Raw genomic sequence first — 12,680 nt, 5'->3', positions numbered from 1 at the left:
ATTATTTTCATAATTTATTTTATCAAACCGACAGCAGCATATGGATCAAGGCCCTCCTTTTCTGTAAAAGATGAACAACTATAACATGTAGTAAACCGATGAAAAGTTTCGAGTAAAGAGGTGAATGGAATTGATTGGTCAGATTCCAGTGCTACTAGTTGTCATGAAGCAGGAAAGTATTACAAAATATTGCAACGTGAGCTTGTCAGCTCCTAACAAGCTATTCTACGCCCCCATTACAGTATCATTTGCATTCCTTCCAGGAACATAATAATAAAACCCGGATCCACTAATGATCAACTCCAAAACTCTTGGACATATCATAGATCCAAAGACTTCAATGGCCTGCAACAAAACGCTACTTATAATAAGAATAATTTAGTTAACTTAAAAGCACTATTTTTATATTCAGATGAACTTTTGCTGTACACTGATACAGTATACACAAACATCGTGAAGTAGCTAAGCAATATGCGCCATTTACATAACACACAAACAAGCAAAACAGTTCTTTTAACGTATGCAGTCAACTTAAAATAAAAAAAAGCTATTTAAAGTCCTTGGGTAATTCACATAAACATCCCTGTTCACAATGGATTCTTTTCTGTCTACTTTAGCCGCAGGTTAAAAGTATCTTTGTGCTTGTTGTGTGCAGCTTCATTTGGAGGGTTCACCCAGCAGATGGACAATGAGCTCATAGGTGGACAGCACTATGGCTGTGTTGGGGATCTGTCTGATGAGCTGTGGAATGAGTCCTCTGTAAAAAGCTGCATATCCCTCTTCCACCGCCACAAGACGCGCCGTCTGAAAGAAGTACTTGTATTTGCTTCCCTCTTCTCTTAGTCTTGTCCGAATTACCTCTGGAAAACACACCAAGAAAGGTTGGCTATTAAAAATGAGACGACGTAGACGTTTCTGGAAATCATTACTCTTAAATTCTTATCCTGAATTTTCTTTATTAATACTTTAAATAAAAAGCTTTTGTAAAATTGTTTTTACTATCACTCTTGATCAATTTCATGCATCCTTGCAGAATGAAAGAATGATTTGTTTTTTATGTTATTGACCTCCAACTTTTCAGTGGTAGTATAAGTATCTACATGTAATATAAAATAAAATAAATAATACATATATATTTAAAAAAAAAATTTATTATATATATATATATATATATTTTTTTTTTCTTCATTACATGTATCATTCAAAAGTTTGGGAATGGTAAGATTTTTTTAAATGTTTTTGAAAAAAAAAGTCTCTTATGCTCACCAAAGCTGCATTTATTTGATCAAAAATTATCAACATTAATTACATTGTGAAATATTATTACAATTTGAAATTACTCTTCTATTTTAATAGATTTAAAAATGTAATTTATTCCTGTAATGACAAAGCTGAATTTACCATTACTCCAGTCTTCAGTGTCACATCATTTTTATGTAATTCTAATACTCAAGAAACATTTCTTATCAATATTGTAAAAAAAAAAAAAACATTGTTGCTTAATATTTTTTTTAATGAACTTTGCAATGTGAAAGTCTTTACTGTCATGTTTAATTAAATGAATTACTTTTTTATTTCCCTCTTAATTTTTGAGTCAATTATAACCTGCGCAGGGTTTTCACGTTTTTTTTAGCAACTCATCCCATTAGGAATAACGGCATGTTGTTGTAATGACCAATAAAACTTGCCTAAATTCATATGTTTTTTTTATCCATCAAAACATTATGTTATTTCACTGTATTTTTCATGCACTCCAAGTCCTGTTTTAAAAGTGCAAGTCTTACTGCCAAAGAGCAAGCAATCCATGTTTATTTTTAGACATAGACTGGTTTACGCTGGCTGACAGGTAATAACAACCTACCATGTGGATAGGCTATGCAGGAGGCGCAACCCTTGGCAAAAGCAGCAGCAACCATGAGGCCCAAGAAATCTGAAGCCCCTTTTTCTGTGTCAGTGTCAGGCGTGGTGAATCGACTCTGCGCTAGGTACTTCTTCAGCGTCTCGTAAATAAGGAAGCAGATCATGGTCTCCGAGATGCCAGCGTACGACGCTGTCAGGCCCCGGTAAAAACCTCGCATACCTTCAGTCTTGTACACGTACCGTGCGCATTGTAACGCGTTCATTTTCTTCTCCCCATGTGCCCTGGAGGACAAAGAGACAGTCGGTCAGGTGATTATGAAGAAATGGATTACAAAGGTCAAGAATTTAGCATGATTAACTCAGAGGTAACAGTTCTGGTTTCAAAACCTAGTTTAGACATTGAATACTAAAATCAAGGTCAAAGACTTTGTAATTTGCAATGCACAAATGTGGTTTGCATGCAGAGTGTGAGGGAGAATTAAATGCCAGACTATTTTCAGACTGTACCATCTGACATACTTCTCTCATCTGACTCTAGCAGTTTACTGCCGGCGCTCTTTATAGCGCAAATATAGAACATGCCTGCTAAGCCCCGACGGCTGTGTCAAGGTGGATATCTGCACTGCAGCAGATTGGATCACATGCTAATCATCATGACATTTGTGTAACAGAGACAGTGCTAATTAGTTTGTATGTCCCCCATCCTAAAAAACTCAATTACCCTCACGGTATCTGGGGATGCATTACATCTCACACACAAAAGGGCCACAACTCAAGGGTCTGATACAGATATGTGTCATGCCCTCATGCAAGTTCCCTGTTGAGAGTAAAGCAGGGTGAAAGTCTACAGCATTAACATACTTCCTCTCAAGCTGCATTCTTGTTTTAACCATCCAGATGGGATTCATCAGGGAGTTTGTGACAAATGCTGTAAGAAAAACAATGCAATTAGGGAATCAAACACCCACTTTTCTTTGAAAGCATCAAACAGTTGCATAAATTTCACTCAAGTTCTGGGAAACATTATCAGCAATGTTGCACAAGTGTTTTTTTAATAACCTTAAGGCATCACCTGCAAAGCCAGCTGAGGACATATGGACAATTCCACTGTTTGGGACAAAGATGCCATTGAAAGTCTCTTTTGACTTTGAATAAGCTGCAAAATAGATCGCCCTGAAGAAGAACAAAAGGAAAAACAGAATATCAGCACCTTAACTCTGTTGAACTCAACACCCCCTGCTTCCTCTCTCCACGCATGACAGTGCAGAGTTCATTTTAATATGAAAAAGGGCTGTTCGCACTGAAAGGCTGCCAATGTTTTATCAAGCCAAACAGCTTGCAGTGAGAGTTCCTGACAGTGCTGTCCGTTCTCTTCGCTGAATGTCTGGAACAGACTGCACAAAGAGCTGACTAAACACCCAGATCTAATGCCATGATGACTGTGGGGAAACAACGACTACATTTTCAGAGAACAACTACAGCCTAGAGGAGTGAAAAAAGATTTCTTGCTTGCTTATAATTAATTTGAATTTGAATGCAATTAATAAATAAATAATACTTATTACTACTAAGAATTTCATCACTTTTGTACCTTATCTAAACATCAACTACTTTTCCTAATACAAACTAACGTTACAATAAAAGGTACAGTTATGTTTTGGAGAAATTTAGTATACCATTATTATATTGCAGTTTTATTATTACAGTATTATTGTGTATATGGAGAACCAACTTTTTCCTCCTCCTATTTTCCCAATTTAAAATGAAAGCTACAAGGAAAGGCATTGTTAATGTTAGGTAGAAATATATATTTTTAAATACAATAATAATAAAAATAATAACAATTATTATTGGACTGTATCCATCAAAAAGTCAGCTCTTGGTCATAAGTTATCTTTATTGTTTTATACCTTGTCAATATTCATGTCACTAGTTTGAGGAATGATGCAAACACAGTACTGACAATTATATTGTATATATTTTATCAATTGTGTCCATTTTACTACTGGAAAGAGTCTTGTAACAGGAAACAGAAGAACGCAATATTTAAAACGACAGACCTCTGAGGTTGATTTAAAAATATATATGTTTGTATAACAAATTGGCCTGTAGAGTGGGTAATTTACGTGAATTGCACAAAACTGAATTGAACCATTACCTTGAGGGTGCAACACCAACAAGATTTGGACCCAATCCTCTGAATAGAGATTTTGGTCCCTCTTTCTCTAGAATTGACCTGATGAGGACAGAGAGATGAGATTTAAACAGATTCAAACATTACTGTGTGGCTTCTTATTTCAGTCAGATTGCACGAAACCAGTTTATAATCCACTTACACAGTTTATGTTGAACAATGCGATTGTGCTACAAAACTAGTGACACCTTTATACGCATTCATTTCCTTTATAATCCACCCATATGAAACAAAACTCTTTATCAGATAAATACTGAATGTTGACAGTAATGAATCATGCCTCTCACAAAGTGACTTTCCAGAAGTTCTTTTTGTCATTACAGATTGATAATATATCACTTCCTGAAAGAAAAAGTAATTCAAACATCTATTTCAACACTTTTTTTAACACAAAAAATGAGTCACAGGGCAAATGCTTCCTCAAGAAGAATAAAGGTCAGACATGGTGCCCTTTTTCCAAGACAGATATTGAACAATTTGACTAAATTGAAATGTCTCTCTTGAGGTTTTGGAAGTCACATAGACCCATTCACTCCCACAGAGATGCTTAGTCAGGGACACCTTGTGTTTGCAGCTAGTAATCCGAGCACAGCAAGAAGGCATCATGTGACAGTGAGAGCAATGAGAGCAATGCCATGCTGTGCCCAATTACCCAAAATAGACATTCACAGGGAACACTTACAAACACTTTTGCCTTTACATAAGGCAAACCCTGCCCCTTATCATCATCAACTGCAGCAGCTAACAGCAGAATAAGAGCGGCTTTAATCTGCGTTCATTTAGAAGATCATATCCAGTTGCTAAATGCATCCACATAACAGACTTCAGACGTCACCAACGGTGCCGTCCCACAGAGGTTCCGGATCTACGCTCAGGCACATTAACATTCAGGGTGGATGACTGTGTCATACTGTTTGTACTTCCTTGCTTACCGTAACACCTGTAGCAAGCCAGGGGTGACGGGTCCTGGTCTAATGACGCCAGCACCGTTGAATGTGCCCAGCTGGACCTGGAAAACAGGTCTGAGGGTGAGGCCAGACGACTGTAGTCTGGTTTTTAATACCTCCAGGGGGCAGGTCATGATGGCACCTACAGTTCCACCACACCTGTGGAGAGAATAAATACTTTTATTCAGCAACTATTCATTAAATTGATCATATGTGACAATTAATATTTATAATGCTATAGGAAATCTAAAGAAAAGTTAAGCAGCACAACTATTTTCAACATTGATCAAATGTTTCTTGCGCACCAAATCAGCATATTAGAATGATCTCTGAAGGATCATGTGACACTGACTGAAGACTGGAGTAATGGCTGCTGAAAATTCAGCTTTGCCATTACAGGAATAACACTGTAAAAAATATTACAAAAGAAACATGATTTTAACCTATAATAAGTCACAATATTATTTTCTCTCTCTCTCTATATATATATATATATATATATATATATATATATATATATATATATATATATATAAAGTTTAAATAAAGCGAATTCACAAGAATAATGCAACCTAAAAATTGGGTTGTGACCAAAAAAGGTTGAGGACCTCCAGATTAAATAAACCGACAAAATCTTGTGATTACAAAATTTGATAAAGGCTGCTGTTACACTTGCTGTTTGAGGTAACACTAAAATCTACTACAAACTAAACTTTAGACGCAAATATATGCGTGCACGTCAGCAATGCTTGTGGACAACCTTTCTGGCTGTTGTATGAGTCAAGAGTATGAAAGTGAGGTCAAGGTAAACAAACTGAACTTTATCAAAATGACACAATGTGACGCAGGTGACATTGATCGTGATTCACATTACAAAATAAAATGATTAGAGCCCTACACTGGTTTAATCTAATCAAACTGAGATGAAGAGCCTGACCATGTAAATAAATAAAAACAACAAGTTAACCAACGAAGTGGGAAAAATCCAGCCCAACCTGCAAGTTATTTTTTGGAACCCACCAATTACACTTAATCACCTGTTATGTATCATCTTCTAGTGAGACTTGAGGCAAATAAATTGCAAGAGCTCAAATCACAGATCATGTTTCACAGAAGTCAAAACATGTTGACACAGGTCACGGGTTGTTTTAGAGAAGTACAAGACATGGGAAGAGCACAATGCCTCTGATCTCAGGACAGCAAATAAGGGACAGCTTAATCACAAACCTGCCTGAGAAACACATTCAGTTACAAGGGCAGACGTCCTCAACAAAAGCCTTAAGCCCAACACTGATGCAAGTCTCCTCTTGACTTACTTCACACAGCTCGACTTCTCATCAGCTCGCAAGCACCAAGGGTAATGCTTTTATAATAAACCATTTTGTAACAGAAAAACAAAGCTTGGGGCATGATTATATAATGCCCATGTTTGAAATGAATAAAACAAACATGCAGATGGCTGTGGCCTTCAAAACAAGTCACCTGAATCTAACTAATATTTAATTGAGCTCAAAACTTTGTTAGATCGTTAACAATCTGGCATTGAAATTATTAACTTATAACTTCAGTTATAAAAAACAAAAAAAAACTGGCAACATGCAAAAACCTGATGTGGTAACATCCTTTTATGCTGTATAGCTTTCCCATTATGACATTTACAGGATCACATCCATGATCAGTTTTTTTTTTCTGACTTCACTTCTGCCTTCAGCAAGTGTATTTTAACCCATTAAAAAATTTGTTTTTTTTTCTTCTCAATTTTCAGGGGATCCATTGAAAATGTGAAAAGAGGTGAGGAAATGGTATTTTAGCAGTATTTAACATTTTAAAAATTATACGTTTTAGATTTTATATATTATATATATATATATATAGATATATAGATAGATAGATAGATAGATAAAATCTGCTGAATTTATTTTCATAATAAAATTATGTATTATGAGCTATACAGCAATAAAAATGCATTTTAATTAAAAAAAAGTTTCTTATAACCTAATATTAAGAAAAAAACATACACTAAGTTATACAAACTAAAACACTTTGAATAAAAAAAAACCTCACTCATATGTTTTGCCCTCAGTATAATAAATAAAAGGCAGTAATTTAATTCTGGTGCAACATTTTGACTTTATAATATCACTATATAATTTCACAAACCGTATTAACTAGTCAGTAAAAATGCATATGAAATCTTTAGCCAGCAAACACGTGCACTTCAATTGCCCTTTTAAATAGCAGTCACACGTTAACCTACATTCATTACTCACTAGCACACATGCTTGACATGAGCATGAAGCTCTCTGTCCTTGAAAGCAGCAAGCACTTCTCCAGCCACATTTTATTAAGGGCAGGTGGCACTGAACAGCCTGCGCAAAGCCAACGCATTGAAATGCGCACAAAACACAGGCGTGTTTTCATACTAATGAGAAAGTGTGACATACACATTTAAAATGACAAAAATAAATCAATATCAGTCTTAAGGGAGTAGTAGATAAGTACTGATATCAAAACACGGGTCACAGGACGTAAATAACTGCGTTACGCCCTTGAAAGTATTCATGTAAAGCAAGGCGCTTCTATTTAAACATTCAAAGGGTACTAAAGCAAACTAACTCTGCGTAGACGATAATTTAGTTATATCCTAAACATTTCACATGCATATGCACATATTTCACATTTTAATAGCAGCACATGAAGAGCTCGCGAGAGATGAACCTCGTCTCGTTGCTCATAACATAATTAACGTACGTAACCCAACACACTGCTCTGTGTGTCTTTGACAAGCTAGAGAGAAATAACGTTTTTACGTTCCTGGCACCATTTTACAACAGTTAATACAATTATTATTAATTGCTCTTTATATTAGTGTGATTTTAGCACTAAACCTGCTCGCGTATTTAAATGATACATAAAACGCTTCGGTCGCGTGCCTGACGCTGCGCTGGCTAGTTTCACCGCTAGCTAAAAGCTAACAAGAGCGGTCTTCATTTAAACTCCTCGCCGAAATATCACAGAGGGGATATTAGTAACAGAAAATCAGTCTTAAAAATGCTTTCTCGTCTGAGACGAGTGTGACATTCAGTAAAAGTCACTGCAGTGCGTTTAAAGCTGCTGTCGACCTCCTAGCCCGTAACCGTCAACCTCGGTTTCATATATAGCTATAACGTTATATAGAAGTAATTTCCACTCACCCCCCTGCGAAGAGATGTAACAGGGTGTCTTTCTGCGCCATTTCAAAGAGCCATCGTACCTCACAAAAACGTTCAAACTTTAAATAAAGACCAAACCGTAGTCACTTAGGCCAGCGGCCTGATGAAGCCCAACACCCGGCTTCTCTAGCTTTAAACCCGGATAACGCCGAACCTGAGAAGTACCCTGGACTCACGTCACAGGGGCTGGACGGGGGTGTCGTCCATGACGTCACGCCATCGGTTCTTTTAAAAAAAAAAATGCAATTGAAACAAATCTTTAGAATCTGCTGTTAACTTTCTTATCCTTGTGGCAAAATTCTATTTTAACAAACAAAGGTTTCTTAAGAAAATACCTACTTTTATAGATTTCTTATGTGAAGTAGAACATTTAATTAAATCACTAAGAGTAATTAATAACAAAAAATGTATTTCTTTTTTGAAGAGATATGATGAGATCTTTCATGTACCATGATTAATACTTGTTTTGATGTGTTTTTTTGTTGTTGTTTTTTTTAAATCCTCTTTTCTTTATTTGTTCTGTTCCTGCCTTTTATGTTCATAAAAAAGATGTTTACATGCATCTTTCTCTTTTAACAGTCATTATCAATTATTTTTTCTTCTCTTCTCTTTCATATGTTCAGATGACACTGGATGTAGTGTTGATACAGTATGTGTAATGTATGCAAAGTTGTTATTCATTAATGTCAACTCTGAATTGTTTGCAATAATAAAAAAAAAAATTTTTTTTTTTAAAATTGCAATTGAAAGAATAACAACAGTTATGAAGTAACATGGGGCTAACGGACATCACATGAAGTTAGACAAGCTACACAAATTAACAAAATATACCAATGAAAAAAAAGAAAGAAAGGAAAGTCTTTTAAAGATAGCTTACAATAGACTCAAGAATGTTAAAAGTTTTAGAAGCCTTTGAGTTCAAAGGATTTGACATATTCTTAAAAGAAGTAAAAAGAGACTTTATATCAGATGAAAATATTCTAAAGTTAGGTTTGCGCCATCGGTTCATCCACAAACAAAACTGTAAAATTAAGCTGCTGCAGAATATCATGTGTAACATGCTGCAGTGCATAAAAGGTAAATACGGATAAATTCGCAGTTAAGAATTTTTATTTAGTAAATCTATTTTTATTTCATGAATTTATTTCATACATTATTTAATCCAAAATTACTCTAAAATTCAAATGTATTCATCTTTTCCTATATTCTATATCCTATATTATATTATATACATATATTCTATATTCCTATATTCTATAGTTTCTTATATTCACGAACAGTCACCAAACTTGGGGAGTCAATTAACCCGTTCAGTTCAGTTTTAAACTTTCTTTTCGATTTGAAACTATAATGGATATTTGGATGTACGTGATGCTTTAGTATATTTAGCTATTTAATAGCTTATGTAACATTTTACAGTATAAAAAAAGGTTAAATAGCTACAGAAAAACAAACAAACAAAATAATGTTTATTTAGTAAATGCGTTTATTTTATTTTTATTTCAGGAATGTATTTCATTCATCGGTACAGTGCCATGTGCTTGTAATTGTTTTGTTTTTTTGCAAATGTAATTATTCTTTATATAGAGCAACCTAATGCATAATTTTGGCAAAATAAACAAGTAAAATGGTGGAGACTCCTGCAGTGTAGAGGGGGTGTGTGAGGGGAGGGAGGTACAAAATTCTAACTGCACACTTATTATTCATCTTTTCCTATATTCTATATCCTATATTATATTATATACATATATTCTATATTCCTATATTCTATAGTTTCTTATATTCACGAACAGTCACCAAACTTGGGGAGTCAATTAACCCGTTCAGTTCAGTTTTAAACTTTCTTTTCGATTTGAAACTATAATGGATATTTGGATGTACGTGATGCTTTAGTATATTTAGCTATTTAATAGCTTATGTAACATTTTACAGTATAAAAAAAAGGTTAAATAGCTACAGAAAAACAAACAAACAAAATAATGTTTATTTAGTAAATGCGTTTATTTTATTTTTATTTCAGGAATGTATTTCATTCATCGGTACAGTGCCATGTGCTTGTAATTGTTTTGTTTTTTTGCAAATGTAATTATTCTTTATATAGAGCAACCTAATGCATAATTTTGGCAAAATAAACAAGTAAAATGGTGGAGACTCCTGCAGTGTAGAGGGGGTGTGTGAGGGGAGGGAGGTACAAAATTCTAACTGCACACTTATTAACTATGAACTGATAAAAAAACATAGTCATCATATAATCATCTTGTTGAAGATATCCACTGTTAATAATAGCCCCCCCCCCCCCCATATAGACTATATATACTCATATAGACATCCTGTAAGACTAGTTATTAGAGATGTTTATTCACTTTGCAGATAGCGAAACTATTACCACTTCTTCTGCTCTTTTCACTTTTTTTTTTTCAATTCTGATAAATTCATCGTCCTAAATTTAAACTCCTAAATCTAAGACTATATAAAAACTACAAGACTTAAGTATAGTTACAGAGACAGTTCTGTGGGTATTTCTGGTCACATGCCTTTTTTTGGCCACATTAATTTTAATGACAGACAGTCTTGGCAAAACAGTTTACCTACATAACATGACTTGACAAGTGATATTACGGTCATATAGGAAGCATGGGTCTAATATTAGCTATATTTGAATCTTAGCAGCTTATCTCTCCAGGGGAATATCAAATATAAAGTGACTGAGATGTCCTGGTCTTTGATTCTGTTCCAGTTTCCTGCAGATTTGGGAGTGAGTTCAGACACTTCATGACCTTCATGGTCAGAGTTTTGCCTTTTGGATCAACCAAAGGTACACAACAGGCAACAGGCCACTTTTATTGCATAAGCAGGGGATGTGCAATGGTGCTACCAGCTAAAACAATACAGGATGTGAGTTTCATGGTTACATGACACAAGTGGCAATATTTATTCCAGACACTAAGATGAACAGGCACAAATACAAGAAGCTGCTAAAACGGACCAAGTTCCTGAGGAGGAGAGTGAAAGATGTCAGGCGGAAGAAAAAGCAGGTCAGTTATGTTAGTCATCTAGACAACAAGAGTAAATAATGTATTTTTTGTTATGTGATTTCAAATAAAACTTAAAAAGGTAATAAATCAGAGCAGAAGGTCTTAAATCCATAAAGTATCCAGCATTAAATGTTGCATACACTGCATAAAATGAATGTCTTCCTCTGTATTTTTGTTTTGCCTTCCATTACAAATATCTTAAATACTTAAATCAAGATACATTTATCTGATATGAAAATTTAACATAAGAAGGTGTGTTTTCTGAGAAATCTTATGCTTAAAACAAGAACAAATATCTGTCATTGAGGAATGACAACTTGTTTTCCTTTTGAATTACGATTTTCTGATCCCATTGGCAGATATCTGTTCTTGTTTTAATCATTACCTCACTTTTTAATCATAAACTCAAATTTTTTTTAAAAACAAGACTTCTTATTTGATGTCATTTTGCTTCTGAAGTGAATGTATCTTGATTTAAGATTCTTCAGACATTTGCACTGAAAAATAAGACAGAAATACTGAGAAAGAACATCACTTTTTTGCTGTGATCAGAAGGTAAAATAAAAGTTATTTATTTATTCTAGTGATTGGGTGCAGATGTATTCATGTCATTAGCTGTGTTATGTAATTTTTTTTTTTGATAAAGAGTATTGCAAAGTAATGGAGATCTGATGCAAGTTGTATTTTCAAACTCCGAAGCATTGCTAACACAAGTGATTTACATTTAGAGACCATACTGATGTATTGTGTTCCATTCAATTTATTTCTTACGTTTTCAGGCTAAGTTTGAGAGAGATCTTACCCGAATCGTTAGGAGAGCTGGACTGAAGAGAGCCCCAGATGGATGGACAGCACCCCAAGTCTATGTCAGAATGAGTCAGAATAAAAGAAATTAATTAAAGGATTAGTTCACTTCTAGAATGAAAATTCTGTCATCATTTACTCACCCAACTGTTCGGATACCAACATTTTCCAAAATATCTTCTTTTGTGTTCAACAGAAGAAAGAAGCTCATACAGGTTTGGAACAAGTGGAGGTGAATAAATGTTTGACAGAATTTTCTGGGAGTGAATTAATCCTTTAACATATGTGTTATTTAAATATTTTTGTGTTTTTCATAATACCATTCACTCTACTGTTACTGCATCTGGAGCAAAACAGTGACATGAAATCCATATGTACTGCATATGTGCTTATTACTGCAATAAAAAGACCTCATCTCCCACCTCTTTGTGATGTGCATTGTTTTAAGAGCCCATATCACCTTATGTGAATGACAAACAACCCATCTTCATTTTTTAAGACATTCTCTAGTCACCACTAGGGTGAAGCAAATCATCTCCATGCCTACTTTACTGTAGTTAAGCCTTTTTAGTTTTTTGCAGTACTGGCTTATTCCTGAGGCTCAGGACAGGCCTCATTCCAAACCAAC

At 34.7% G+C, this 12,680-nt stretch overlaps 1 protein-coding gene across 1 annotated transcript; it reads right to left on the bottom strand.

The window, feature by feature from the left end:
- Positions 1-377: 377 nt before the first annotated feature.
- On the bottom strand, positions 378-8,360 carry LOC107586515 (solute carrier family 25 member 33). The gene is made up of 7 exons (XM_016273916.1): positions 8,196-8,360; positions 4,987-5,160; positions 4,019-4,096; positions 2,933-3,033; positions 2,722-2,788; positions 1,862-2,142; positions 378-860 (listed from the first exon to the last, which is right to left on the bottom strand). Exons 1-7 carry the CDS (start codon positions 8,234-8,236, stop codon positions 658-660), a joined length of 945 nt encoding a protein of 314 aa, XP_016129402.1. The 5' UTR covers positions 8,237-8,360; the 3' UTR covers positions 378-657.
- Positions 8,361-12,680: the final 4,320 nt, after the last annotated feature.

This window comes from Sinocyclocheilus grahami, unplaced genomic scaffold, assembly GCF_001515645.1.
Source record: "Sinocyclocheilus grahami isolate Dianchi unplaced genomic scaffold, SAMN03320097.WGS_v1.1 scaffold83.1, whole genome shotgun sequence".
In the NCBI taxonomy this organism is placed as follows: Eukaryota; Metazoa; Chordata; class Actinopteri; order Cypriniformes; family Cyprinidae; genus Sinocyclocheilus; species Sinocyclocheilus grahami.
This window is presented reverse-complemented; position numbering and strand designations above follow the sequence as displayed.